This window comes from Lepidochelys kempii, chromosome 24 (assembly GCF_965140265.1).
Source record: "Lepidochelys kempii isolate rLepKem1 chromosome 24, rLepKem1.hap2, whole genome shotgun sequence".
NCBI lineage: Eukaryota > Metazoa > Chordata > Testudines > Cheloniidae > Lepidochelys > Lepidochelys kempii.
The window spans coordinates 18,236,171-18,258,527 of NC_133279.1; the positions used below are offsets into that span (position 1 = coordinate 18,236,171).

The 22,357-nt window shown below is 65.0% G+C and overlaps 2 protein-coding genes across 4 annotated transcripts in view; one reads left to right on the forward strand and one right to left on the reverse strand.

Moving 5' to 3' along the window:
- Window positions 1-11,445, reverse strand: part of ARHGEF1 (Rho guanine nucleotide exchange factor 1) — a 21,075-nt gene extending 9,630 nt beyond the window's left edge. The window contains 14 exon segments of the mRNA XM_073322999.1: window positions 2,104-2,262; window positions 2,677-2,715; window positions 3,127-3,298; window positions 3,637-3,739; window positions 4,123-4,152; window positions 4,745-4,885; window positions 5,374-5,479; window positions 6,907-6,949; window positions 7,244-7,342; window positions 7,980-8,093; window positions 8,215-8,298; window positions 8,535-8,606; window positions 9,544-9,618; window positions 11,260-11,445. Coding sequence (XP_073179100.1) covers window positions 2,104-2,262; window positions 2,677-2,715; window positions 3,127-3,298; window positions 3,637-3,739; window positions 4,123-4,152; window positions 4,745-4,885; window positions 5,374-5,479; window positions 6,907-6,949; window positions 7,244-7,342; window positions 7,980-8,093; window positions 8,215-8,298; window positions 8,535-8,561 — 1,117 coding nt within the window. The 5' untranslated portion in view covers window positions 8,562-8,606; window positions 9,544-9,618; window positions 11,260-11,445.
- A 391-nt stretch (window positions 11,446-11,836) lies between these two features.
- CD79A (CD79a molecule) lies at window positions 11,837-17,559 on the forward strand. 3 transcript variants are annotated; one of them, XM_073322752.1, is made up of 5 exons: window positions 11,837-13,782; window positions 15,012-15,535; window positions 15,886-16,004; window positions 16,214-16,279; window positions 16,817-17,559. In XM_073322752.1, the coding sequence occupies exons 1-5, from the start codon at window positions 13,655-13,657 to the stop codon at window positions 16,928-16,930; spliced, it is 951 nt and encodes a 316-aa protein (XP_073178853.1). In that variant the 5' UTR covers window positions 11,837-13,654; the 3' UTR covers window positions 16,931-17,559. The 3 variants fall into 3 exon arrangements, with proteins under 3 accessions (XP_073178853.1, XP_073178852.1, XP_073178855.1); XM_073322751.1 differs by having other exon boundaries at window positions 11,968-13,782; window positions 16,211-16,279; XM_073322754.1 differs by having other exon boundaries at window positions 11,979-13,782; window positions 15,065-15,535; window positions 16,211-16,279.
- The last annotated feature ends 4,798 nt before the right edge of the window (window positions 17,560-22,357 follow it).

Sequence of the window (22,357 nt, forward strand, 5' to 3'; positions counted from 1 at the left end):
ACGCGCTATCTCAGAGTGGACGGGGAGACACCAGGGACCGGGCGACACGGACGGGGAGACACCATGGACCGGGCCAGCCACGGACGGGGAGACACCATGGACCGGGCCAGCCACGGACGGGGAGACACCATGGACCGGGCCAGCCACGGACGGGGAGACACCATGGACCGGGCCAGCCACGGACGGGGAGACACCACGGACCGGGCCAGCCACGGACGGGGAGACACCACGGACCGGGCCAGCCACGGACGGGGCAACAGAGACCGGGCAGGCCACGGACGGGGAGACACCACGGACCGGGCGACAGAGACCGGGCCGGCCACGGACAGGGTGACACCATGGACCGGGCGACACGGACGGGGAGACACCACGGACCAGGCGACACGGACGGGGGCAACAGAGACCGGGCCGGCCACGGATGGGGAGACACCACGGACCGGGCGACACGGACGGGGCGACACGGACCGGGCCAGCCACAGCCGTGGCGACACCATGGACCAGGCAACACGGATGGGGCGACACCACGGACAGGGCGACATGGACCGGCCACGGACAGGGGGGCATGGGACGCACCAACCATGGACGGAGGGGCCACGAGACCGTGGGGAGCGTGGACGGGGAGCCCCAGATGGGACCACCCATGAGGGGGGAGAGGGAACCCATGACGCAACCAGACACGAAGGGGGAATCGTAACAACCACGGAAAGCAGAATCATCCAATCACGGAGGAGGAGAAGCCACAGAGGGTACAAATGGACCAATGGGAGAAGCGAGGGGGGTGGAACAGCCAATGGGAAGCAAGGATTGGAAGACAAGATCAGGCACAAGGTGTGAAAACCGGGGTGGCGGGGAGGGTTCATGCATCAGACCAGGGCCCCGCAGCCATGCCTCCGGGAGGGGGTCGTGCTTCAGGGGGTGAGGCGGGGGGCTCAGTAGGGGGTGCTCTCCCTGGCACTAGTGGTGACCCCATGCAGCCTAGTGGGCACTGTGGGGGGCAGTAGGGTGCGCTCTGGGGGTGCTCTCCTCAGCAGTCAGGGCTGGCCCCACTGCAGTGCTGGGGGCTCAGCAGGGGGCGCTCTGGGGGGCAGTACGGGGTGCTCTCCCTGCCAGTCAGGGCTGGCCCGATGCCCCAGCGCAGCGCTAGGGGGAGCTGGGGGGCTGCTCTCCCCAGCAGTAGGGGGCGCTGTGGGGGGCAGTAAGGGGTGCTCTCCCTGCCAGTCAGGGCTGGCCCGATGCCCCAGCTGTGGAGGGTGCTGGGGGGCCCGGCAGGGTAAGAACCGGGTACTTAGCTCAGCCCGTGGGTGTTTCTAAATTATTCTCCCCGCGGAACCAGCCTGTCCCCACACACATGCAAATTGGGGGGCTTCAGGGGGGTCACCGACCTTTTCCATTTTCTAGGAAGAAAGAGCAGGAGAAGAGGAGCGTTAACCTAAGGGTGGGGGTGGGGCTGCCTGGCCCAGTAGGGACCCCCCCACAATACAGACAGAGACACTGTAACCACTAGACCCCACTTCCCCCCTGAACCAGGGAGAGAACCCAGGAGTCCTGGCTCCCATCTCCCCTGCCTCCAGCCAGCAGACCCCTGCCCTCCCATGGGGCCGGGCAGTAGCTGGGGCACTCCTGGGGTATTCAAGGGGCCAAGTGAGAGCAGGAGCAGGGTCAAACCCCCCACCCCACCCCCCAACTCAGGGGAGTCGGCCCCCCAGTGAGGTCCCCGCGGGAGGGGGCATGCAGGGGCAGGAGTGGAGAGTGGGGAGGGGGACAAACAGACAGACTGGGAGGGACTCCAGCGCACAGAGCTGGGGGGGAGGCATCTCAGAGTGGCCCCCCCACCCCCGCAGGACTCACCTCTCGTTCTCAGCACTGTCCTCCGGGGGCTGCTCGCTGTGGGGGGCCTCCCCCGGCTCCACCAGATACTTGGGGCTCCAACCCTGTGGTGGGGAGGGTGGGGAGAGCAGGAGACAGGTGCTGGGGGGCCAATAGCACCCCCGCCATGCTGTAGCCCCTCCCCCTGGTCCCTTCCCCTTGGACCTTCCCCCAACCCCCCCATATGTCCGGTCCCTTGTCCCCATGTCCTCCCCCAGCCCCTCCCCCACCTCTTACCCAGCTCCCCATCAGTCCCCTCCTCCGGAGGGGGGTTCACGGTCACAGAAACACCAGGGGGGTCAAGCCCTGGGGTCCCTGATGCGGCCCCCTTGGCCCGGCTCTCGCTGCGCTCCAGCAACTTGAGACCCTTCCGTTCCGGGGCCGCGGCCTTCTCCGCTGGGGGGAGACACGGGGGCAGGTCAGTCACTCAGAGACACCCCCCCAAATCAGCATGAACTGCTGATTTAACCACTAGCCCCCACTCCCCTCCCAGAGCCGAGGAGAGAACCCAGGAGTCCTGGCTCCCAGCCCCCTGCTCTAACCACTAGGCAGCTGAACTCCGCACGCAGCTGATGGGTGCTGATGCAGACGGGGTGGGCGGGGGAGCAACTGCATGCTGGGGTGCTGGAGGTGCGGGGGGGGGTCAGTGATTGACGGTTGGGGTGACAGGGTTAGTATATTGGGGGGCAGCCCAGCCCCCTGCCAGGAGGACACACACTGTTTGTGGGGAGAGTTAATGGCGTTAGAGGGGCAGGGGCCCAGGCTGGGGTGCCCCGGGGGGGCCATGCATGGGGCCGGGGGGGCCGGTACCTTCACCCTCGGGGACTTTGCTTTGTCTGAACTCGGAATCTGCAAGAGAGAAGAGCGAAGGAGAGCGACAGGCTGAGGGGGTAGAAATGGGGGCCCCCCGCAGAGACCCACAGCTCCTCTGGGACTAGCACCCTAGCAGGGCCCCCCCGGGCCCTGAGCCGGGCCCAGGGCATGTCCTGGCTCATAGAGAGCGGGGTGCAGGCAGCTGGGGAGCGGAAGCAGGGCTGGGGGACGAGGTGCCCCACAACATCCCAGAAGTAGGGCATTTTGGATGCGCTCAGAGCTTCAAATCTGGGGGCACACAGGCAGCCAGGAGGGTCGGGGGGGGCACGGGGAGTCCGGGGGGTTGGGGACAGGACAATCTGGGCTGGGAGACCCATGGGCACAGGGGAGATTCGGGGTCTGTGGAAGTCGGAGGACACAAGGGGCAGCAAGGGGAACGCTTTCAGGGTGTCGGGAGGGGCGGGGCCAGGGGCTCGGGGGGTGCAGAGAGGTCATTGGGGGAGGGACCCCGGCACTCCCACGTACTGTGCGGACTCCCCGCGGTTCCAGCGCGTGGCGTCCAACAGGCTGAACCCCTTCCTCGGCTTGGGGGCTCCTCAGGCCTCCGGCTGCCCGAGATCTGCAGAGTTGGGGGGAAGGTGAGTCAATGGGTTAGAGAGCAGGACTGACCCCTGATCCCCAAACTGACCCCCGCTACGCAGGTGGCCACAGGGTGAGGACAGAAGGGACTAGGTGTGAGCCCCCTCCAGCCATGGAGAGAACCCAGGAGTCCTGGCTCCCAGCCCCACCCCCTCTTGCTCTAATCATCAGACCCCACCCCCCTCCCAGAGCCAGGGAGAGAACCCAGGAGTCCTGGATCTCAGCCCCGCCCACATCGCTCTAATCACCAGAACCCACCCCGCTCCCAGAACCAGAGAGAGAACCCAGGAGTCCTGGCTCGTGCCCCCCCAACATCACCTTCTTGCGGAAGAAATTCCCTTTCGATTTCTTGCTCTCGCCCAGTTTGGTTTTAACCCCCAGGTGCTTCATGTAGGTCACGATGGCGGCGAAAATCGCGGAGCTGGGGGGAGTGGGGTACATCAGTGGGTGTGTATGTGGGGGGGAGACTGGTAGGGGGCGCCGGGGGGGGCTGTTCTGGGGGGGGTCGGGGCTCTATCTCAGACATCTTGGCTACACCCCAGTCAAATAGCTCAGTCTCCCCCCCAGATTTCCCATGGGGTGTCAGGGCCCCCCCAGGTGCTGCAGTGAGGGGCCGGGGGGAGGGTAGGGGGGGAGTCGAGCTGCAGAATCCAACGTTGCTGCCCAAATACCAAAGGGGTGAGAGGAACCTGTGATCCACCCCCCACACACACCATAACCCACATCCTGTGGGGGGGGGCAGGTTCAGCCCCGCGCCCCCCATCCAGAGACCCGGGTGCACGATGCCCCCCGCATTTGTTTTACCTTTTTTCCTCGTCGGCGGAGATCGTGGGGCTGGAAAGAAACAGGGAAACATGAACCCAGGTGTCCGGGTCAATTACCGGCTCCGGAGACTCCCTCCTTACACCTGACCCCCCCTCGAGTCCTGTGCTCTGTGCAGGGCAGCCCCTGCCCCCCCGCATAACCAGCCCCCCGCGTGCACCCCATATAACCCGCCCCTCGTGCGCCCCAACATAACCCCACCTGCTCCCCCCTGCATAACCAGCCCCCCGCGTGCGCCCCCGCATAAACCGCCCCCCACCCAGAAGGAGCCCGGCACTCACTGGCTGGCCTCCCACATGGCGCCGTGGGGCGCTCACACTGGGGCTGGCCGTGGGGCAGGGAAGCATGTTCTGCTTGCTCGGGAGAGTCGCTCGCTGCATGGCCGCGCCTGGGCCGGGCCGGGGCCTTTGTCCAGCCCCGGGGATGATGCAGCAGTGGGGCGGGCGGGGGGGGGGCGCCGCTGGTTCCCATCCACCCACATGGGTGCTCTGGCTCTGAGCCCGGAAATGTGGGGGGACCTGGGCAGGCTGGCGGAGGGGGCCTGGGGGCCGCGGTCCCAGGGGAGTTCCGGGGGGCTGGGAGAGTCGGGGGGGGGGTCACTCACTGCATCTCGTCCAGCCGGGCCAGCAGCAGCTCGGCCACCTGCTTCTCCTTGGCCTCGCGGATCCCGCGATCCCGGGTGTGATACGACTCCAGCTCTGCCAGCTCCTGCTCGCCCGGCGTCATCCCCATCATCCGCTTCGACCTGGGGGGCGGGGCCCCAGTGAGCCAGGCCCCCGGCCCCCCGCCGCACCGCCCGGCCCCCCCAATCCAGCCCCCGCCCGCGCCGCCCGGCCCCCCCCCCAATCCAGCCCCCCGCCCGCGCCGCCCGGCCCCCCCCCCATCCAGCCCCCGCCCGCGCCGCCCGGCCCCCCCAAATCCAGCCCCCGCCCGCGCCGCCCCCCCCCAATCCAGCCCCCGCCGCACCGCCCGTCCCCCCCAATCCAGCCCCCGCCTGCACCGCCCGGCCCCCCCCAAATCCAGCCCCCGCCTGCACCGCCCGTCCCCCCAAATCCAGCCCCCGCCGCACCGCCCGGCCCCCCCCAAATCCAGCCCCCGCCGCACCGCCCGGCCCCCCCAATCCAGCCCCCGCCCATCTCCCCAGCCCCTCCACCACACTACCCCACCCCTATTACCCCGACCGCTGCCTCTTCACCCCCCCCCCCCCCCGAATGGGAGCCCCTGGCAACCCACCTGAAATCCTCTAGCTGCCGCGAGATGTCGGGCTCCTGGAAGTTCTGGATCTCGATCAGGAACTCTTGCAGGGTGTCGTCCGGGAGCAGCTCAGGGCGGATCCGGTCTGTGGGCAGAGAACAGGGCGCTGCGAGCTTCCCCCAGCCAGGGACTCCGGCGCTGCGAGCTTCCGCACAGCAGTGCCCCCAGCCAGGGATTGAGACTCTTTTCCGGTGCCCCGTGAAGGATCCCGGTTCTGTATTTGGAGAAGGAGACTCCCAATCCCCACCCCAGGACCCGGCCTTTCCCCAACTCCCCTGGCTACGGCCCCACACGGGACCTGCTCCCAGCCGCCCTCCGCGGGACCCTACATGATTTCACGATCTCCACACACAAAGCAGGGGTGGGGGCTGGGTATACGGGGACCCCACGCCCGGTGCTGGGACATGGCCCCTTTGGGGCGGGGGCTGGGTATCCAGCTGTGTGGCCGTTTGGGACAGGAAGTGAATGTGAATCCTGGATCTGAGCAGCAGCTTCAGCCCAGTAAAATCTGGGGCTTTCCTAGGAGACCAGGTGGGGAAGGGGTCCAGGGCCAGTGACGGGGCGGTTGGGGGGGGACCAGGGGGACAAATGGGGGGTGTTCAGCCATTCAGAGACAGCCCAGCCCAGCCGGCTGCAGTGCTCCGGGACGGCCACCAGGTGGCTCCCTGTGCCAGCTTGGCAGGGTCTGGCCCAGGTCGGCTCCCCCCGCCCCCCCCCAGCCCTGCCGGTGCCCCTCACTCCCGCCCCGCAGCCCCCCACCCGCCCCCCAGCCCTGCCGGTGCCCCTCACTCCCGCCCCGCAGCCCCCCGCCCGCCCCCCAGCCCTGCCGGTGCCCCTCACTCCCGCCCCGCAGCCCCCCGCCCGCCCCCCAGCCCTGCCGGTGCCCCTCACTCCCGCCCCGCAGCCCCCCGCACGCCCCCCAGCCTTGCCGGTGCCCCTCACTCCCGCCCCGCAGCCCCCCGCCCGCCCCCCAGCCTTGCCGGTGCCCCTCACTCCCGCCCCGCAGCCCCCCGCCCGCCCCCCAGCCCTGCCGGTGCCCCTCACTCCCGCCCCGCAGCCCCCCGCCCGCCCCCCAGCCCTGCCGGTGCCCCTCACTCCCGCCCCCCAGCCCTGCCGGTGCCCTTCACTCCCGCCCCGCAGCCCCCCGCCCGCCCCCCAGCCCTGCCGGTGCCCTTCACTCCCGCCCCGCAGCCCCCCGCCCCGCCCCCCAGCCCTGCCGGTGCCCTTCACTCCCGCAGCCCCCCGCCCGCCCCCCCCCAGCCCTGCCGGTGCCCCTCACTCCCGCCCCGCAGCCCCCTGCCCGCCCGGCCCCAGGATTCTCCTTGCTCCCTGTTCTAAGCTGCCGTGCAGTTCATGGTACAAACAGCTGCCGGGTCCCACTCCAGAGGCAGCTGCATCTATGGGGCGGTTGGTGAGGCCGGGAGGGGACCCTGAGGGACGGGAAGCAGGGAATGGGGGGGGCTGGGAGGTGGGTTATCTCCAGTCACCCCAAGCTCCGAGTGCAACGCTCACCCAGTTCAAACTGCACCGGCTGCGGGACGGGGACACGCAGGAGCTGGAGAGAGAGAGAGAGAGAAGGGGGTTTAGAACAAGGGGTCGAGTCCCTGGGGGGGCACCAAGGGGACCCGGGGCCTGAAAACTGCAGGTGGAGGGAGCAGTGAATGGGATCCGGGGGGGAGGGCGGTTTCATACTTCTGATGGCCCCAGCGGAGTCACTGGGTGGGGGGGGCAATGGCTCAGGGGGTCACTTGTGGGAGAAGAAACAGCTGGAAGGGGTATTGGGCTCATTCTGCAGGGACAGGGGGCCATTCTGGGGGTCTCTCCAGTGGGGTTCACAGGGGGCTCTCACCCCCGCCTTGTCCAGGAACGTGTGGCAGAAATCCAGGAAGAATTTCTTGCTCTCCTTGGGGCTCATGCTGCGGATCAGATCCACGTGGAGGTAGCAGAGCTGGAGGGATGGGGGGGATCAGAACGGGGGGCACCTGGGAGCCGGGGGGGACAGGCAAGTCTCAGCCTGCCTCCCCCGCTGCCAGGTACCCCCCCCCATTGCTCTCCCAAGGCCACCCCCTCCCCCGCTGCCAGGCACCCCCCCATTGCTCTCCCCAGGCCACCCCCTCCCCCGCTGCCAGGTACCCCCCCCCATTGCTCTCCCCAGGCCACCCCCTCCCCCGCTGCCAGGCACCCCCCCATTGCTCTCCCCAGGCCACCCCCTCCCCCGCTGCCAGGCACCCCCCCATTGCTCTCCCCAGGCCACCCCCTCCCCTGCTGCCAGGCACCCCCCCATTGCTCTCCCCAGGCCACCCCCTCCCCTGCTGCCAGGCACCCCCCCCCATTGCTCTCGCCAGGCCGCCCCTCCCCCACTATTGGGATCCCTCCCCGGCCTGCACTCCCCCTGCCGCCCCTCCCCCCCTCAATTCCCCACCCTCAGGAGCCCCCCCAGTTGCCTCGGCGACAGAGTGAACAGGTCACTGAACCAGCCTAGGGTCCTGGGGGGTCCCCACGAGGTCAGTGACCTGTCACCTCCCGCCGGGGGCTCAACCACCCCACCAGGTGTAGGGTGCTGATGCCCAGCCCCCCGCACTCACCACGGGGCAGGAGTCGAACTGCAGGACCACGTGGTGGAGAAAGGCCATGAGATAGGCCGGATGCTGCTTCACCAGACACATGCTCTGGAACGGGCTGCTCTGGTCCTCCAGCGTCTGGGGGGACAGCCTGGGAATCAGGCCCCCGAGCCCCGAGACGCCCCGTCCCCTCCCCCCTCCCAAAGACACAGCCCCCGTGGCCCCACCCCTGGGACCCCATCTCCCAGGCCCCCCTCACCGGCTCGATGTCGTTCTCAAAATCCTCGTCCTCCGCCCCGATGATGGCCACGCTGGACCCACTATGGGCACCTGGTGCTGGGCCCTGGGGGCAGAGAGAGAGAGTGGGTTGGGCCCCGTAGGGGAGGGGCAGGGGCCCAGAGAGGGTACCAGGGGGAACAGAAAGGGGGGGGATTGAGGGGCCCAGGAGGGAAGGGCCTGGGGGAGCTTCACCCCCAATTCCAACCCCCCACCTGCATGGGCGGGGGGCGGGGGCTGGGGCCAAGCAGACCGTTCAGCGATGGGGTATCGGGGGGCCCTCCGCTCCCCCCAGCCACTCACCCCGTTGTATGGCTTGTCCGGCTCCATCCTGCCCTTAGGGAGGTCCCAGCTGCCAGCTCTGGGGGGACCCACCTGCCAAGGACACCAAGGTAGGTCACGGGGGTGCAGACAGCAACCCCCTGCCCCAATCCTTCCCTGCCCCCCACTCCAGTTGAGCCTAGCTCAGCCCCCCCATGGGAAAGGCCACCCCCCACTGGTACAAACCGCCCTCCCCCGCAGGGGATGTGGAGTCTGCACGTGTGGGGGGTGTTTGGTGGTCCTGGGGGGGCTGCGTGTGGGGGGCTGCCTCCTGCATACCCCACCCTCCTCGCCCGGCCCAGACATTCCAGCGCGAGCTGGAGGTGAGCGCGGGATGAATACAGGGTTTGTGTGGCACAAAGAGCCTCAGATCCCCGACCGGGCCAGGGGGGCTCCCGGCTGCCAGCTTGACTCACACCCCACCCCTGGGACAGGGCGGGAGCCCAGAGCCGGGCAGGGGGGCGGGGGCACATCTGTCTGAGCCTGCAGAGCACTCGCCCTGGAGTCACTGCCCCCCGGTGGCTGGCTCTGGCATAGCGCCCCCCAGCCCCAGCCGGATCCTGTGGCTGTCAGTTCCGCAGGCCTGGCCGAGCACAAAAGCAACTGGGTGAGGGGTAATTTCACCCCCTCTTCTCCCTTGGGGGGTGGAAATTGGTCCCCTCACATTCCTAAAGCTGCCAGAAAGTGTTGGAGGGGGGCTGAGGGGGCAGCAGGTGGTGGGGAGCAGGGGGGATGGCGGTGGAGGTCAGGGTGCGAAGGCAGGGAGGGGGCAGCAGGTAGGGAATAGGGAGGTAAGGATTAGGGTGCACGGAGTGGGGGAGCAGGGAACAGCCTGAGCCGGCCTTGGGAGAGCAGGATGGGGGAGCAGGGCCAATTCATCCCCCCAGCCGGGGCGCCTGTTTGGCAGCCCCACCCCCCACATCCTCCCCATCTGGTACCTGCTTCCAGGTGATGCCAAGACGAGACCACAAGCAGCAAATCCCCCTCCTACCTGAGGCTGCTGGGCCCGGACACCTGGGTTCCTCGGTGCACCCCCTTCCTCAGCCGGAAAGGCGGCTCCGCTGGGCTGTCAAACAAAGCAAGGGCCCCAGATTATTTACAGCGAGAAACTCAGAGACTCGGCTTCCTGCAGGAAGTGATGAGCCGCGGCCACATCCCCCCCCAGGGCCCGACCGACCCACAATCCCCTGGTGCCGGTCACCAGCCAGGGAGCACTGACTTCCCAGGGACACAGAGAGCCTGCCGGTGCCCCTCACTCCTGACCCGCAGCCCCTGCTAGCCCACCCTGGGCTCCTGCCCCCCCCCAGCTCTGCCGGTGCCCCTCACTCCTGACCCGCAGCACCTGCTAGCCCACCCTGGGCTCCTGCCCCCCCCCCAGCTCTGCCGGTGCCCCTCACTCCTGACCCGCAGCCCCTGCTAGCCCACCCTGGGCTCCTGCCCCCCCCCAGCTCTGCCGGTGCCCCTCACTCCTGACCCGCAGCCCCTGCTAGCCCACCCTGGGCTCCTGCCCCCCCCCAGCTCTGCCGGTGCCCCTCACTCCTGACCCGCAGCCCCTGCTAGCCCACCCTGGGCTCCTGCCCCCCCCCAGCTCTGCCGGTGCCCCTCACTCCTGACCCGCAGCCCCTGCTAGCCCACCCTGGGCTCCTGCCCCCCCCCAGCTCTGCCGGTGCCCCTCACTCCTGACCCGCAGCCCCTGCTAGCCCACCCTGGGCTCCTGCCCCCCCCCAGCTCTGCCGGTGCCCCTCACTCCTGACCCGCAGCCCCTGCTAGCCCACCCTGGGCTCCTGCCCCCCCACCCAGCTCTGCCGGTGCCCCTCACTCCTGACCCGCAGCCCCTGCTAGCCCACCCTGGGCTCCTGCCCCCCCCCAGCTCTGCCGGTGCCCCTCACTCCCGACCCGCAGCCCCTTGCAGCTCCCCCCCTTCTGGGAATTGTTGACACATTTGCTCCCGCAGGGGCTCCAGTCTCTGCTGGTGACTCCCAGGATCTCTCGGGCTGCTCCCAGCTGTTCCTGACAGGTGGCAGGTGGGGGAGGGGTCTTTGTGTCTGCAGGATGGGGGGGGCCCTGGGCTCCCCCCAGAGTGGGTCCCTGCCTGGGCCCAGCCTGTCCCAGGGGGGTCAGAGATAGCAGGTAGAATCCAGTGAAAGATTTCACCAATTCTAGACGTGGCAGGAATCGGGGGGGGGGCGGGAGGGAGGAGAGATCTGCCCCCCCAGGTTCCCAGCCCCCATCTGTCTCTACAGGGGCACCCTCACCCCAGCTGCCTGGTGTGGGGCCAGGGCTGGGAGTCTGAGGGGCAGAGCCGCTGGGGGGGCAGGGAGGGGAACGGGGGTTGTCCCCCCAATATCCCCATAGCACCCGCTCCGTGGAGCACAGCAGCCAGCGGGAGGAGGACGGGGTGCGGGGGGGGCTTCCCCCTCTAGGGGGCGCCACTTCTGGGGCGGGGGTGAGGACTGGCCTGCGGGGGCGGACATGGGTCCCTGCCCCTCCGGGGGACAGCTCAGATCCGGCCCCCCCGGACCCACAGAGCCCTCCCAGCCCCGAGAACCCCCCGTTGCCCCACAGCGCCCCCCCGAACCCTCCCAGCCCCACCCGGGCACCTTCCGGGGGAGGGGGGGCCGCGACGCGAGTCCGGGGGATTCCCACCGGAAACGCCACTTCCGCTCCGCGCCCCCCGGCCCCAGGCCCGCTTCGGGGCGGGTCTTACCGGCCCCTCGCTCCGCACCGGGACCGGGACCGGGACCGGGCTGGTCAGGCCGCTCCGTTGCGCTCGGCTCCGGCGGCGGGACCGGGGGGGGCGGGAGCAGGAAGCCGCTGCCTTTTCCGGGCTCCCCCCCCCCCCGCTCCCTGCAGCGCTTCCTGGCCGGGCCACTAGAGACCGAGACCCCCCCAACCCCCCAACTCCCCTGCACCGCCCCCTGACTGCACCCCCAGATCCCCCTGCACCGCCCCAGCCCCCCAACTGCCCCGCACCACCCCCTGACTGCACCCCCAGATCCCCCTGCACCGCCCCAGCCCCCCAACTGCCCCGCACCACCCCCTGACTGCACCCCCAGATCCCCCTGCACCGCCCCAGCCCCCCAACTGCCCCGCACCACCCCCTGACTGCACCCGCAGATCCCCCTGCACCGCCCCAGCCCCCCAACTGCCCCGCACCACCCCCTGACTGCACCCCCAGATCCCGACTGCACCCCCGCACCACCCCTAGCCCCCATTACACCACCCCAGCCCCCAAACCTTCTTGCACCCCCTGCTGCACGCCAACCCCCTGCACCCCCACTGACTGTACCGTCTAGCATGACCCCACTACGCTGCCACAACCGTGCACCACCCCCTGACTGCACCCCCAGCTCCCCACTGCATCCCTTAGCCCCCCTGCACCGCCCCAACCCCCTACACCGCCACTGATTGCACCCCAGCCCCCCACGGCAACCCCAGCACTCCCTACACTGCGCTCTGCACCCCCCAGCCCCCCCGCATCCTGCCCAGCTCCCCCGCCTTTCCTGCGCCCCATCCAGCCCCCCGTACCCCTACCTCTACCCCACCGACTCCCCTGGACACACACACACCGGACCCAGAAGTTTGGGGTACAAACTTTCCAGTGTGAGCACCTAATGATCGCCCGCCCTGCCCTGCACTCTACCCCGCCCCCGCGTGCCGGGCCCGATTCCCCCGGGAAGGTCGGGGGGGGGGGGGTCTGCGCTGGGCCTGGAGTCTGCGCCCCTCCCCCACCTGCTGCGTGCGCGCCCTCTGGCGGCGAACCCCGGGTGCTGCGCCTGCCGCGCCAGCCCCGTCTGAAATTACCGCGCAGGGAACTAACCCTGCGGCCCAGAATAGCGCGGCCTGGCGGGGCGGGGGCCGGTTGTACCGGGACCCCTCGCTTGGCGCTGGCATGCAGCTGCCTCTGGAGTGGTGCGGGGGCTGTTTGTACAAGGACCCCTCACACAGTGGCAGGGACCTGGCCCCTTTGGGGTGGGGCAGGGGCCAGTTATACAGGGACCCCTCGCCTGGCGCTGGCATGCAGCTGCCTCTGGGGTGGGGCAGGGGCTGGTTACAAATCTCCCCACACAGCAGTTTGAGAGAGAAGCTGAAGAGGAAAAGCCTGCATCCCACTGACGCGGCCGGGGCCAAACGCAGGCAGCAAAGTGGCATTTGGCCCAGGGGTCCCGACCTGACCCCCCGGAGGCCCCACCCCACGCCCTGCCACACAGCGCCCCCTAGTGCCGCACTGGGCTCAGCACTGGCTGCCAGGGGGGACACACACACCTGCAGCGCAGTCCCTGGCCGGACCGACAGGGGTCTCGGCAGGTGCGGGGAGGGGATCTCCCCTCTGGGCTTGGCGCAGGGGCCACGTGGCTGGATCCGTGCCCAGTGCTGGGCCCTGCGCTCCCCGCGCCTGGTGCTGGGCCCCCCACATTCCCTGCGGCTGGTGCTGGGCCCCCTGCGCTCCCTGCCGGCTAGTGAGACGCTGGGGAGGGGCCGGAGCAGAGCCCTGAGGATGATTCAAGGGTTCAAAGCCCTGCCCCAGAGCCAAGCTGCCAGGAGCTCCCACTGTTCAGCCAGGCCCAGGGCGGGTTGTGGGGGACTTGGTCCCTATCTCTCGGCTCCGGGGTCGGGGGCTCTTCACTTCAGCAGCGAAAGGCCAGACGTGCCCTGGCCGGGAGGGGGAGCTAGACCTGGTCGGACAGGGCATTGGGAGACCACAAGCTGGACCACGGATCCCCCGTCCCTGACCATGTTAAATCCCTGAGCTCTGAGATCTGCTCCGGTGATGGTTTGGGGGCCAGGCTGTGGCCTGTGTGGTGCACACAGATCCCTACTGCCCTGAGAATTCCCACCCCACTCCCTGCAACACAGCTCCCCTCGGCTGGCCCTGGGGACCAGAGAGTACCCCCCCCCCCCGAATCCCCCATCCCAGTCCCCCAGCACCGTGGAAGTCTCCTAGCCAAGCGTGAAGCCTGCCAGCAGCTGTTCGAGCTAGTGCGTGAGGCCGGAAGGCTGCAGAGCTGGGCAGGACCCGCGGGGGCGGGCATGCAGTGGGGCGCATCTCCTGCTGATGGGCACCGAGGAGAAAAGCCAGGACCCGGACGGACGCTTTGCACATGCAGAGCCGGCTGCAGCACGCAGGGCTTCTGCTCCGCACCCCGGCACCAGGAGACGTGAACCCCGACCACCATGGAGACGGGGCCAGCGTGGGTCTGTGTCCTGATCCCCCTCTGCCTCTTGCCGGGTAGGTTCCACGAGGGATCTGGGGGGATGGGGAGCCCCGGCAATGGGCAGAATCACAGCTGAAGCTAAGTAATCTGCCAGCAGCGCTGGGCCGAGGGAGAAGGACTGGCTGGGCAGAGCTCTCCGTTCAGCGCCCCACAAGCACCTAGGCCCTGCCCTGGGGCAGATCAGCCAGCGCCCCCTAGAGGGAAAAGGCCCCGTGCCCGTCCCCCATCCCCTGAGCCAGGCCAGCCCCTAAACCCCCAGAACAGGGTCAGGTGTAGAATCTGGCCTTTTCTTTGCTAGTTTCGCTTCCTGTCAACAGAGACTGAAAGGAGGAACTGAAAGCATCTGGAGGCTCTGGTATCAGGGGCTGCAGCTGAGTGATCCGAATGGGGGGGTGGCCCTGGGGTGCAGGCATCTCTGAGCCCCTGGCCCCATCCCCGCTGTGCAGGGTGGCCTGTCTCTGGGGCTGGCTGATTGTTCCTGGTGGTTTGGGGGCTAAGGGTTAGTTCCTTTTTTTTAATCTCTGGGGTGGGGTCGGATGCAAATCTGTGATATAACAGACAGAGGGACAGACAGCAGCACGGGATGGGGGGAGCTGATCCAGGGAAGGTGCAACTCACTGATCCATCTGTCACAGACCTACACCCACCCAGTCCTGCAATGCCTGGCAGCAAGGGGGGGAAGCCTCCCCTGCTCTAACCACCAGCCCCCACTCTCCTCCCAGAGCCGGGGAGAGAACCCAGGAGTCCTGACTCCCAGCCCCCCTGCTCTAACCACTAGAAGTGAGCCCCATCTCACTCTGTGCCCACAATCTCCTTGCTCTGGGTTCTGGGGGTGATCGGGAGCCGTGGCAGAGGGGGGAGAGGGCTGTAGGAGCAGAATAGGCCCCCTCACCTGCAGTCTCTGCTGCTAGGTTCCGGGGGGCCTGGAGTCAGTGAGGGGCTGGGGGGCCAGGGCAGCCTCCCTCCCACCCTGCTGGCTCCCCACCCTGGATAGTCTGGTATTCCCCCTAGGTCAGACCAGTGCCCCATCCGGCCTAGCATCCACCCGCCCCCTGCTGCCCCCAGATCTTCCTCCCCAAAGCTCATCCCCGCAGGCTCGTCCCGCATAGTATTCCCCCTCCCGATCCCCCACCCCTGTCCTGCCCAGTATCCCCCCCAGATTGTCCCCCAGGCTTGTCCCACACAGTATCCCCAGCTTGTCCACCTAGGCTTGTTCCACCTGGTATCCCCCTGAATCCACCAGGCCCATCCCCAAGGCTCCGGCTGGTGAGCTGTGGTGTGTCCCCACCCCCACAGGACATCTTTGCCACGAGCTCTGCACAAACACGACAGCGCTGTGCAATGGGACCACCTCGAATGTGACCGAGGTCCTCCCGGCCCCCAGCACCCCTTGGCCCAGGCGCCCTGTGGTCAGGGTGCAAACCAGCCCGGCCGCCCAGCTCCTGGCGGAGAACAGCCTTGTGAAGGTGGAGGCTGGCCTCACCTCTGTGACTGTCCCTGAGGGGGGCCGGGCGACCCTGGAGTGCCGGTTCGAAGCCCCGTCTGGGGCCCGGGTCACCTGGAGCCGAGCCTCTCGGAACTGCAGCGAGCCCATCCTGGTGGCCAATGGCACCGGTCCCCAGCACAGCGTGGCCATCACCGCAGGCACCGGCGTCTCCATCCTCAGCTTCCACTCCGCCAGGAAGAGCGACATCGGCCTGTATTTCTGCCAGGTGCAAACTGACGAGGCCTGGGGCCAGTCGTGCGGCACCTACCTGCGGGTTCGCAGTGAGTGAGGGCCGGGGGTCACCGGGGGCATGCAGCAGAACAGAAGCCACCTGGCCCAGGGTGGCTGCGGGGTCCCCAGTCAAACCCCAGCTGGGACAGTTCCCTTTGCCTCCCTCAGTCCCCCTGGGCCTCTCTGCTGGTAAACAGCTGGGGGGGGAGGCGGGGAGTCTGTGCAGCTGGCCTGCCCTATGCCAGAGGGCCCTGCGTGGTGTGTGTGGGACCTCGTCCCGCCCCAGAGGGGGCTGCGTGGTGGTGAAACTCATCCCACCCCAGAGGGGGCTGAATGGCAGTGGCGGGGGAGGCTCTGGGGACTTTGGAGCGGAGCTGACCCCCTCCCCCTGGTGTTGCAGAACCCATCCCGGTTCCCTTCCTGAACATGCGGGAATCCACCAAGAACCAGCTGATCACCGCCGAGGGCATCTTGCTCCTGTTCTGTGCCGTGGGGCCCGGCATCTTCCTCCTCTTCAGGGTGAGCCCCTCTGTCCTGGGACCCCCAGACACTGACCGTGGGCTGGGGCCTGGCCCCCCGTCCTGGGGAGCCTGCATCAGGGTCCCCCTAGTGCCTACGGGCTGCTTTGATGGGGGGGCAGTGTGATCCCCAGGCAGGCTCACTGTGGGGGTGGGGTGAACGCCGCACGGCCCCTGCCTCACGCCTGCTCCCCTTGGCTGTTGCAGAAGAGATGGGAGAATGAGCGGCTGCTGCAGTCCAAGAAGAACGAGTACGAAGAGGAGAATCTGTACGAGGTGAGCTGGGGGGGCGCAGGTGGGGTTGTGTCAGGGAGGTTATGGGAACAGGAGGTCCCAGCCTTTGGCCCCTGCCCAGCACAGCTAAGAAGGGTCAGCCAGGATCCCTGCACGGAGGGGAGGCCCCCAGTGCTGCAAAGCGCAGAGTGGGGTAACGTGGAGATTGCCCTAGGGGGTGCTGGGCTGCAGGGAGCGGGGTGTGGGGCGCTGGCCCCTGGCAGTCAGTGCTGGCCCCAGTGAAGAGCTAGGGGGCACTGGGCTGCAGGGCGCAGTGTGGGGGGCTCAGCGGGGGGCGCTGGCCCCTTGCAGTCAGTGCCTGCCCCAGTGAAGCGCTAGGGGGTCACCCAGTGCTTCTGGACACCCCACCACTGCTGTGTGAAGTGCTGTGGGTCTGTGTGGGGCAGGAGGGGCTGGGAAGCATCAGCCGCTGTGACTGGGCCCCGCCCTCCCCACATGGCCCCTATGGGGCAGGTGCCGGGGGCTGAGCCTCTCCCTCGGTCTCCATACGAGCCAGCCCCCTCTGCTTTGCCACACTAGGGCCTGAACCTGGACGAGTGCTCCATGTACGAGGACATCTCGCGGGGCCTGCATGCCACCTACCAGGACGTGGCCAACCTCCACGTGCTCGACATGCAGCTGGAGAAGCCGTGAGGGGGGCACCGGCCGTGACCCGGGGACCTCTTGGTGCCAGCTGGGTCCCTGGGTCTGGTCTCTCCACGGCAGTTTGTCCCAGGCTGCTGGGCGAGGCCTCTGCCGCAAGCCTGCGTCACCCTGATTGTCGCCACGCTGGGAAGGGAGGGGAGTTGTGCGTTTACACGGACCGTTCTGCTCTGGGGGCCTGGGAGCCGGGTGCTCTCCCCAAGGGGAGAACCTAGTTCCTCTCAGGCAGGAGACGCTTGTCAGGCTAAATGTCATGTTGCAATGGGTGCGCTCCCCACTGAGCGAAGTGTGGGGCGAGGCACGGTGAACTCGCTGGGGAGATCTCAGCAGACCCCGCAGCAGCGGGAAATGTGGACCGATGGCAGAGGGTGCAGAGATCCACCCGGGTACCCTTCACCTGGGGACAGACTGCCGGGGTGCTTGTCTTACAATGGGAGGGGCGGGGGGTGTCGCAGCCAACTGAGTCGTTAATTTAGGTGAGCTAAACTTCATTAGCGCAGCAGTGTCTTGTCACTTCCCGCTGGGCGTGTTATGAGTTTATTTTACATGTAGCCGTTTCTCTCTGCCTCTCGCTGTCACTCCAGTCTGTTCAATAAACGTGTCCGTGTTCTCTCGCTAAACCAGCGGCTCTCAAAATGTCTGTACTGGCAACCCCTTCCACACAGCAAGCCTCTGAGTGCGACCCCCCTTATCAATTAATTTGTATATTTAGCACCGTGATAAATGCGGGAGGCAAAGCGGGGTTTGGGGCGGAGGCTGGCAGCTCCCGACCCCCAGTTTGAGAACCCCTGCTCCAAACCAAGGGCTGTGCTGGGGGCTGAGCGGTAGCAAAGGGCAGTGGCTTCCCTGGGGGCTCTGCTGCCAAGGCCGTTCTCTGCCATGGGGCTTCTCGGGATTTGGAGGTGGAAAGGCTCCAGATCGCACTGACTCGCTCCAAGCCTGGGCTACTCTCCAGCGCCTCACACAACAGGGCTCCAGCTGGAGTTTCTCCTGGCTTGGCCTCACTCCAGCCCCCGGGAGGTTTCTCTGGGTTCAGATTCTTGGGGAGTTTGGCCCGGAGGGGGTTGTGTTGCCCTACTCAGACTAGGCAAGACACCCCCTCTGCCTGCCTCGCTCACACACACAGCCGGGTCACCGGGGGACAGTCGGGGGCTGCTCTGCTCAGAGCGGTAGACGAGCCCTTGGGTGTGGGGGGGTCGTTTTTAGAGCACTGTCTGGCTCAGACACAGAGCAATCGCCCTCACCCGCCTGCCCAGTCAGTCTAGCCCCAGGGGCCGTTTCTCTGCCCAAACCATAGGACTAACCCCTCGGGACCTGCTCCAGCTGCCCCTGGGTACGCTGTCTGAACCCAGGCCTCTCCCTGCCAGGTGGGGCAACACCCATGACCCCCTGAGCTTTGCTAACTGGACAATTTAATGCTCAATCAAACAACAAGCTGTTTATTTTCCAAGGAGAGCGGTTGCTATCGAGTACCGCAGGCTGCGGCTGTGTAAGGCAGAGGGTGGAGGGCTTGTGGGAACAGAGCCGTGTCTGTTCGAGCTCGGCTCAATGAGTGAGGTCAGCGAGGCTCCCGTCTCCGCCCAAAGTCCAACATTTTCATGACCCCTCCTCCTAGTACCTGCAAGAGTAAAATGATAAGGGACAAGACTGATTACAAGCAGAGCTACATTTCCATGCACTTTGCTTTAATTGTAATAAAGTTTCCATGCCCCGGGACACCCCTGCCTCTGGTGTAACATCTAGGAGTGGGAGTCAAGGAGCAGGAGCCATGGGGGTTGTACAAACCAGTCCCTTCCCCCTCCAGGAGTAAGGCCAGGATGAGAGCGGAGCAGCAGCTCTAGGTAGTTACGGTTGAGATTTAACAGAGGACTTTTCTAAATGCTCTGCAGTCTACATGCTTCCTTGGGTTGTGTGAGGGCTCTGCCTCATGGGGTGGGGGCAGGCGGGCAGGGTGAGTGGGCCCAATTTGCATCATTTGAGTAAGAGGTAACACAGTTAAGGTGATGTGGTAGGAGGGCAGTTACCTTAATCCTGTGGTTCCTGGGTTGCAGAGGTTTAAGTTTTCCCTCTGTAGTCTGGGAGGGAACGAGAGGGGGCTGGGCAAGCTTCACTCTGCATTAACATTTCAGGGCAGTTAATAGAAGTTTATGAGCCTGCTGCTGCACTTGCTGGATAGAATAGGTCAGGCTTAGAGGGTTGTGCTTTGAGAGCCAGCTGCCTTGGTTGGGTTCAGTCACTGCCCCCTGCTAGTGTTGGGGACACTGGGGCATGGCCACTAGGTAACTCGAGGGGATGGAAGACCACGAGTGGCGACCTCGCACTAGGCCCAGGTGTCCTTGGCCCCCGCTCCCGCCTGGAGGCACTCGCAGCAGTTATGCTGAGGATCTGCAACAATATGCTGCAGAGTCCGACTGCCTGAAACTAAGCAAGGCCAAACAGGGCAGATATGGAAGAACAATGCTGAATAAAGCAGCTTTATGTATAGTTTAACAAATGATACAGAGAACCAGGGAACTACCTGGGAACTGGATTGGCTGGCTATATGGATACTTGGGGCAGCTTGCTATTGGATAAGTATGCTGGGAAAAAGGATGTATAAAAGCCTGTGTAACTTCCTGCTTTGGGTGCAGGATTTGAGATTTTATTCTCCCTGTACCTTTTTGCAGCTGCAAATAAACTTTTCTGCTTCTCCACCCCGTTGTGATTATTGGGTGTAGCACACCGGGTAACGAACCACTCAAGCTGTTGTTCAGCCTCTCGGCACTGGGTGCCGGCAACAGCTTTTGGCGTCCCTGGGTGGGCTCGAGGCTGCAATTTAGCCTTGCCCGGACCCCTCCTGGAGGTCAAGGATTGCAGCAAGAACCGACGCCCAGTGCGCACCGGTGAGTTCACCGGGGCCTCGGAGGAGACGCGATTTGATCGACCCCAGAGGGCACAACGGTGCAACGCACTCATATAGTGGAGAAGCAGTTGTGGTGGACAACGGTGAAAAACTGGTCCCTTGGATAAGGTAGGAACCTTTTGAAATCCGGATTGTATGCTCTGTTGGAACCTGGGGACGCCCAGAGTTATCCTGTAGGTATGGGACAGGGACAGAGCTCAGGGGTTAGGGCACGCTGTATACCCCTAGAGTGCATTCTAGCAAACTGGAAGGTATTTGGTGCGGATCCAATGACTAAGAACCAATTAAAACGATTCTGTACAGTTGACTGGCCTCAATATCAACTAGAGGACCAGGAGTGGTGGCCACCAGGAGGGTCAATTAATTACAACACGATCCTCCAATTAGTTTTGTTTTATGAGTGTATGGGTAAATGGAATGAATATTTGTATGCACAAGTGTTTATGGCTTTAAGAAATAGAACAGAGCTGTAATTCTGCAGAGTTGTAATATGACTCCAACTGATTCGGTAGTAGCTAATGTTAGTCCCCAGACCCCCAACCCCACTGTAATGGCAGAGCCGGTGTCCCCTTCGGCCCCCACACCCCCACCTTATAAGGGTAGGATGCCTTGGGTTACAGAGATTGCCCCCTCGGTGGGACTCTATCCTTTGCTTACCGAGACTGTTGTGGCTTGCCCAGGGGCAGACGGACGTCAGGCTACCACTATGCAAGTTTACACCCACGTGCCATTCAATCCAATAGACTTAGCAGTTTTTAAAACACAGGCTGGGGAATTCTCAACGAACCCAAGCAGGTTTATTTCAGTCTTCGAGGGGTGCCTCAGTAGTCACAAGCCGGATTGAGACGACTGTAACATCCTCCTGCGAACCCTGTTGTCTGAGGTTGAAAGACAACGGGTTGTGTCCAAGGCAAGGGAGGAGGTGCAGAGACGGTACGACCGGGATCGTATTAATGTCCCTGACCCGGATGCACAAGTCCCCCGAGCAGACCCCAGGTGGGATCCAAATGATCCTGGGGATATGACCCGCCTTACCTCCTATAAGGAGTTGCTTTTGCATGGACTCCGTCACTCGGCTGTCCGACATAATAATTGGGCAAAGCCATATGAAGTAATGCAGGATTTAAAAGAAAGCCTAGGGGCCTTTCTACAGCGTATTCGGGACACCATTCGACAGAACACTAATGCAGACCCCAATGATCAGGCAACTGAGTCAATTATTAAGGGAATTTTTACGAGCAGAGCAGCCCCTGATATTAAGAGAAAGTTACAAAAAAAGGAGGATTTAATGGGCATGACCATGGCACAAATCTTAGAGACTGCAAACCGAGCTTATAGTCTGAGAGAGACAGAGAAGGAGAGAAAGCAAGTGAGATTGATGGTAACAGCGGTACAGGCCGGCACTAAGGGAAGTGGCCGGGGAGGAAGGGGCCATGGACGCGACCGTCCGGGCCCGCAGGAGAGACGACTGGGTCGCAACCAGTGTGCCCTGTGTCGACAGGAGGCACACTGGAAAAATGAGTGCCAAAAGAGGAAAGAAAAGGGGGGGTGCCCCTATGATGGCGATGGCGGAACAGGAATAGGGGTGTCAGGGGAGATGGACCACTCTACCCCGGAACCCCGAGTAAAGATGCGGGTGGGAAGCTCAGAAAGCTCCACATATGGCAAGGGGAAATTTTATTGGGTTTCACATATGGCAAGGGGAGCGTCAGCTTTCAAGCGAAAGAAAGGAAGCTATCTGTCAAGTTCCTACCCCAAGTAACCGTAAGCGGCTCAGGGCATTTCTGGGTATGGCAGGCTTTTGCAGGATATGGATCCCAGAGTTCGGACTGTGAGCTAAACCCCTGTACGACTGTGTAAAAGGAGCAGATCATGACCCCTTCTATTGGACCCCAGAGGCTGACAGGGCATTTAAAATCCTGAAAAGAAAATTGATGGAAGCCCCGGCTCTGGGCCTGCCGGATCTCTCTAAGCCGTTTCAGTTGTATGTACATGAACGAAGGGGGGTGGCCCTAGGAGTGCTCACACAGCTGTTAGGAGCATGGAAGCGTCCTGTGGCTTATTTTTCTAAGCAATTGGATCAGGTTGCAAAGGGTTGGCCGGCATGTTTACGGGCGGTCGCAGCTACTGCCCTAGTGCTTGAGGAAGCCGAGAAGCTAACATTGGGAGGGGTTATGCAAATCTATACTCCCCATATGGTCCGAGCCTTATTGGATGCAAAGGGAGGGCTTTGGCTCACCCAGGCGATTGCTCGGTACCAGGCTAAGCTGTTAGAGAACTCTGAAGTCACCTTACAGCCTTGCCCCTCCCTTAACCCAGCCACCCTCTTGCCAGAAACAGAGGAACAGAAACATGACTGTTTAGAGATCATAGATGCCCAGTACTCCAGCCGTCCGGATTTAAAGGATGCACCCCTCCCAAATGCAGATTATGAGTGGTACACTGATGGTAGCAGTACTGTAATAGATGGGCAAAGGAGGGCGGGTTATGCTGTTGTGACCCTCCATGACACTGTG